We start from the raw sequence: 6,487 nt of genomic DNA on the forward strand, positions 1-6,487 counted from the left end.
CTTATCTTGAGCTTGGGGATGCTTGAGTTACCCTAAAAACAGGCTAGATCCGCCCCTCGGAGCAAGTATACGCAATGTGCCAAAAGGAAGCAAAAGAAAAAAAAAGAGAAGGAATTAAAACTGCAAGGGTTAATAAGAAGGGAGCTTATTCAAGCCAGTTTTATGGGGTTGCCTATAGGGTTAATAAGAACGAATGTATTTTCGGATTACATATTAAATCACAACTTGTCTCGGAACTAATAAGCTGTGTTAATGAAATGTACCACATCAAATGTATAGAGATTGATTTCCAGATTTCGTATGGATAAAATTGGGGACACGAGGGCTACCATGTACAGGAGATGTTCCAGAATTGGATCCGCAATATCAGATGAAATCATGTGTTATTTAACTACAAGTACGGAATGAATTATTTGGGGTGAGGTGAAAATTAAATTGTAAAAAGAATTAAGAGAGAATGTTTTGCTTTGCTAGTGGGGTATGGGTGCAATCAGTTGTATATATAAGGAGAGAAAAAGGAAAGAGAGGCTGGATACAAATATAGTAGGGCAGTTCCAGTGAGAAATAAGCCATGTTTAGGAACTTGAACCAATAGAAAAAGCCACTCTCTTATTTTCTCTCATTTCAGATCAGCTTGGCCATGAAATTCAGCAACTCTTTATCTTTAGTTTACTCCCAAAGCTCAGCTCTCATTGGCTTTTAAGATCTGCTCTTGAACACCTCAGTGTGCAAATAACTTCCTCCTCCATCACCACCACCTTTCTGCACCGAAATAGTGACTGACTCTCCGATTTTATCTCAGAAAATGAGGGTAACTCCCTCTCCATTTGATTCTATTGCATCAGTTTCTGTTGCTGTATTGCTCTATGTTAGCTTCTTCAGTTGAAGCATGCCTGACAATCTGACATGATTGGTACATGAAACGGTTTAGTGATGGTTTTGATTTTTATGGTTGCAGCTTTTCGGTTGGATGCAAGATAAGCTTAATGGGAAGCAGGGGAACAAGAAACCAAATACAGCTTCAACTAGTACCCGTAAGCATTGTCCTTTAAGTCTAATGGATGGAGCATCTGTGTTACTTTGATTTTCATATGCATCGTTTATGCTTCCATTTTAATTCCAAAAACCAGTACTACCTAATCTGAGTACGACTGCTTTTTTGAACTAGTGTAGTTCATCATTGTCAGGAGAATGAAGGAAAAGAAGCTTAAATCTTGTGCCTATTATTTTCTTTAACTGTAATGTTGAATGTTAAGTGCATAACAACAATTAAATCTATTTTGATGAGAGACTAGACGTCGTTATTTCGAATCCAATAACGTAGGATGATCAGATCCCAATTAAGTGCAGGTGCTTTTTCTTGACGAAGTGAATTCTAGGGATTACCAATTAAAGGTGCATTTTTCTGAGCTGCAAAGTAGATCACTAGATCTGTTGTCTGGAGAATACTTGGAAATGTTAGCAAAGTAGATCACTAGATCTGTTGTCTGGAGAACACTTGGAAATGTTGCAGCATGGCATATTTATCTTTTTTTTATTCTTCCTTGTATGAAACTTTGAATTAACCATATTAAAACACTTCCATGATCTTAATACATATCATGCTACCACTATATGTTCCATGTACTGTAAGTTGATTTTTTGATACATGATCGAGTTTGTGTTTAGTACCTGAGTCTCCTAGTTGTACGTTACTAATAATATATTTTTTTGTAGATCATGCAAAACCAGAGCCTCGTGAAGAATTCAGTGACTGGCCTCATAGTTTACTAGCAATCGGAACTTTTGGAAACAACAATTTGAAAGAGAGTGGTCAATATCAAAGCCAAAATGTTCAGGAAGAACCATCTTCATCAGACGAAATACTAGAAAATTTCACTCCTGAAGAAGTTGGTAAATTACATAAAGAGTTAATAAAACTCTTGACAAGGAAACCAGACATCGAGAAGGAAATTGCAGCTCTTCCATTGGACAGATTTCTAAATTGTCCATCAAGCTTGGAGGTTGATAGGAGAACAAGCAACGCGCTTTGCTCCGATTCAGATGAACACAAAGATGAAGACATTGAGAAAACCATCAGTGTTATACTAGGGAGATGCAAAGACATTTGTGCAGATAGTAACAAGAAAGCGATTGGAAAGAAATCAATTTCTTTTCTTCTCAAGAAGATGTTTGTTTGTAGAAGTGGGTTTGCACCAGCACCAAGCTTGAGAGATACATTTCAAGAATCAAGAATGGAGAAGGTATGAGCAATATCTGACACAAACCTTAAATCAATTGCCTCAATTATATATTATGCTTCAAATTGTCATTAATGTGATATTTGTTACAGTTTTTGAGGCTAATGCTTAACAAAAAGATCATCAATCCGCAAAGTTCTTCTCGAGCGTCATCAATGAAGAAATACCTGGAGGATACAAGACAAAATCCAAACAAGAAGGGAATTAATAATGAAGAAGATAAAAAGGAGAAAATCAATGATGGATGTAAATGGGTGAAGACTGACTCTGAATGTAAGTGCAATCTGAACTTTGTAATAACAGGATTGACTACAGTTCTAAATTGCTCAGATTACTGATGGGAGCTACCTGTTTTTGTTATTGCAGATATAGTCCTAGAAATTTGAGTCTCCTTCCATCTTTATTTGGCTACTTATTAGTTACGACAAGGTAAGAGAACTTGAACTTCACGGTAATCAGTTAATCTGCTAAAAATATGCACTTTAATCACAGGATTAACAGCTTGATCCCAACACTAATAAATACTAAACAATTTTGCAGCTTCAGAAATGTTCATGCCTCACATTTATGAACTCGCAAAGATATATTCAGATCAGGGGCAACAAATCATCAATAAGTTCATCCTCATTGGCTTCGGAGATATCATATCTATTTTGTTAACGGGTGGTTCCCGTTTCTTTTTTCATGGTTGCATCTGTTGAAACAGTACAACACATGTTATATATGGATTATCAAAGGACAGAGGATTTTCTGTAGTGATGTGTGCTGGCTAATTGAGCTAGACAATATCTACATTTTTCATCCTATTTCTACACAGTCCTCTCTGTGTCTTCTCTCTATCTATTTTTTTTTGGCTGAATTGCTCGCTTTGTAATATATTTTGAGGTGAATAAATAGTAGATTCACATGCATATGTATCATCTTCCAATCCGAATGGGAGAATGGGGCTGATATCAGAAATATGTTTGAAACAGTTGTAACATTTGCAGAGCAGATGACTTCACAGAAAATAGGAATAATAACCTCAGTTTGGTAGATATCATAGTACCACTTACCCTTCTACTTTTTTAACAAACTACTAATAAGTTGAAGTACCTCCATCTGTAAACTCTAAACCTTGAAGCTTCTCAAAGGTCTTTTCAACATCTTAGTTAAACTTTAGTAACTCCATTATCAACAAATATATGAGTCGGATTAAACTAACATCGTTGAAATCATGGATTCAAACCTTATTAAAGTATGTAAAGGTCGGTGAGATTAATGATTCTTGAGAAAATTAGATAAAAACTCATTATTGGAGCTTTCCTTTTAATTAAACCCACACCCATATTTTTCTTTAATCTACACCCAAAATAAATATATCATCATTCCTTTTAGGTTTTATTTTTATAATTATCATTTTATTGTTCTGATTTCACTTTTTTGTCCTTTGGATATAAAAGTAAAACACACCTCCTTAAATATAGTTAGACTAATTTTCAATTTAATTAACATATAACAGCTAACATAAACGTAAAAATTAGAGAAAATCTAAGACAAGGAAGAGTCAAAATATTATAATAGGGAAATATATAACTCTGTGTGATTCTGATTGTTCACTAAACTAAAACAATCAAATGCTTTGAAGTTGCCAAATTGGTGCTTAGTTTTGGTCATAAAAAAAAATTAAGATAAAGAACTAAACTACCTATACAATTTAAATCGAAACAATCCCACAAAATAACTTCTACTTAATATAACTGAAAGGTATGAACCAAAAAATAGAAGCAAAGTACTACTCAATATAATCAACAAAAATCTACATAAAGGATCCTACTAAACAGACTCAAAAGATGTTTACCTATAATAAAAGCAAAATTTAGTAACTACTCAACAGAACAAAACCTCCACCCACTTATACCTATCTAATAGAATCAAAAAACTTATTATACATTTATACCCAAACAACAAAAATAAAAGCTATCAATCCTACCACCTAGTGAGAAGAACAAAGTGAAAATTTACCTATTTAGTAGAATCACAAGTACTTATTGAATAGAAGGAAAAATGCGTGCATATCTAGCGCACAAGTTCCAATTGATTCGAATCAAACACACATACATATTGTCCAACTAAGTATAGAAACATCAAACTTACATATCGAATAGAACTCAGAAAAACATATCATCAACCGTGCCTCAATGAACAAATAGATATGTCACCACCCACTAACCCCTTATTTGCAATTCACTTATATTAGAAACTAAAACAACTGCATTGTATGATTAAAGTTGGAGCTATTGATATTGATAATCTTCTTCGATATGGATATCATGTTTTTAAAATATATATATATATAGAGATTGCATAACTTCATATTATCCGGGTATTGATTTCAGTTCCTTCAATCAAGGATGAGATTGAAATCAATACTAGATTCTCCAATTAAGTACATGTTAATGAAAAACAAATTTTGATTAGGATAGTGGCAAGTTTAGTAATTCTGAACAAGATTAGGTTTTTTTTGTTCAACCCAAATAATATATTTTTTCTTTTAAATTTAACCTAAATAATAGGTAATCCATAGTATTAAATGTGGGTTTACTTTAAAAAGGTGTACAATTTTGGGTGTATATTAAAATACCCCATGATTCTTTAAGAACAATATATAAATGTTGTCAAATAAAGAAAGTATCTAAGAATGAATAACAAATCAGTGAACTATAAGCACTTAATAGAACAAGGAAGGAAGTAGCTATGGACAACCTTCTCGTGAAGGTTGACGAGGATGACAAAACACTTGCTTCAGTGGAAGCTCCACCTAAATTTGAGCACCAACATTCATAAATCTCTCACTGGTGGATAAAGGTACTGGGATCATGCAGGATCCTTTTGATACTGTGGTGATATTGTCAAGTTCCATAAGGTCTGGATCATCATGAGTCGAGGCCTCAGAGGATACTGTGAAAAGTATTTTTAGGCTCTCAAAGTGGAATACTGTGGACTAGCGGGATCTAACTGCTCTCATATTGCGGCACTAGATATTGGCTCAATTCTTGCCGACCATGAGAGATTTATAATGTTTCCAAACTGGTAGGGCTTTCATCTCTTGTCTAAAATACCATTGTTTCAAACATAGATAAACATGAACAATGGAAAACCAGGACGAGCACGGCATATAATTAAGGGACTCACTCTTGGTACTTCTCCAGTTCTCCTAAGCTTTATGGCCAATGCACATGTGAGCCATGGTTGATCCATTTTGTTATTTTGAGTCGACAGACCGAAAACAAATAGGGTGCAACAAAGTGAACAAACTATAACAGATGAAATGCAGCTAAAGTGAAGGACGTATTGCTAAAGATAGAGACGAGGTGTGCTTTGGTGAAAAACCAAAGGCCCTCCCTATCCAGTGCGGCAGTGCTTATGAAACACATACACATGTGGTGCTTATTTCCTAAGAACTAAGAATACAAATAGTCATGCAATCAAATTAAAGACTGCACGAATTTGTCAAGCAATTCGTATGTGCATGTGAAAAGATGTCTTAGTGTGTTTGTCCTAGCCAGATCAATCATCAATCCATCATAATCAGATAGGCATACAAAACTCACAAAACCTGCTCACTATTACATATATGAGTGTGATATGACATGTACAGTTGTGGAAGATAATTTCATAATTTTGAAAATAAATTTTATATACACTCAATTACCCTCTTAATATACACTCATATTTTGTTTTTGACTCAAATCAGATATATAGATAAGTTAAACGACTAAAATAGACATACATTATTAGAAAATGTGTATTAAAAAGTTAGTAGAGTGTATCAAAAAATATTTCAATCATGTACACATTTACATTTCACATTCTATTTTAAAGAATATAAACTATTTTACTACGTCTCTCTCTGCCTAATATATAATCGGTGGTACGTCGCATGTTGGTAAAATATGGTAAGTTCGATAATAATGTGTTTATTAGTGATCGACTCAGATTTTTATATATAATAAATAGTAAAATGTAATTACAGGTCTATTGATAGGTGTGTTTAATATTATAAGTTTGGTGGTACGTCGCATTTGATAAGATGTCGTGAGCTCAACTCTAAACATAATATATATTTTTCTTTTTTGAGAAGGATCTCAATTTTGAGCTGTTAATCTGATATTGAAAAAAAATAAAAAGAAAAGAAAATGCTGACAGTTGCCAAACATGAAACAAATTCAAGTACTTGCAAGTTGCAACACACACACTTGGTCTTC

The 6,487-nt window shown here is 33.8% G+C and overlaps 1 protein-coding gene across 1 annotated transcript; it reads left to right on the plus strand.

The window, feature by feature from the left end:
• Positions 1-682: 682 nt before the first annotated feature.
• On the plus strand, positions 683-2,617 carry LOC126799946 (protein DEEPER ROOTING 1). The gene is made up of 4 exons (XM_050527208.1): positions 683-811; positions 959-1,034; positions 1,717-2,243; positions 2,333-2,617. Exons 1-4 carry the CDS (start codon positions 806-808, stop codon positions 2,576-2,578), a joined length of 855 nt encoding a protein of 284 aa, XP_050383165.1. The 5' UTR covers positions 683-805; the 3' UTR covers positions 2,579-2,617.
• Positions 2,618-6,487: the final 3,870 nt, after the last annotated feature.

Source organism: Argentina anserina, chromosome 6 (genome assembly GCF_933775445.1).
Source record: "Argentina anserina chromosome 6, drPotAnse1.1, whole genome shotgun sequence".
NCBI classification, from domain to species: domain Eukaryota; kingdom Viridiplantae; phylum Streptophyta; class Magnoliopsida; order Rosales; family Rosaceae; genus Argentina; species Argentina anserina.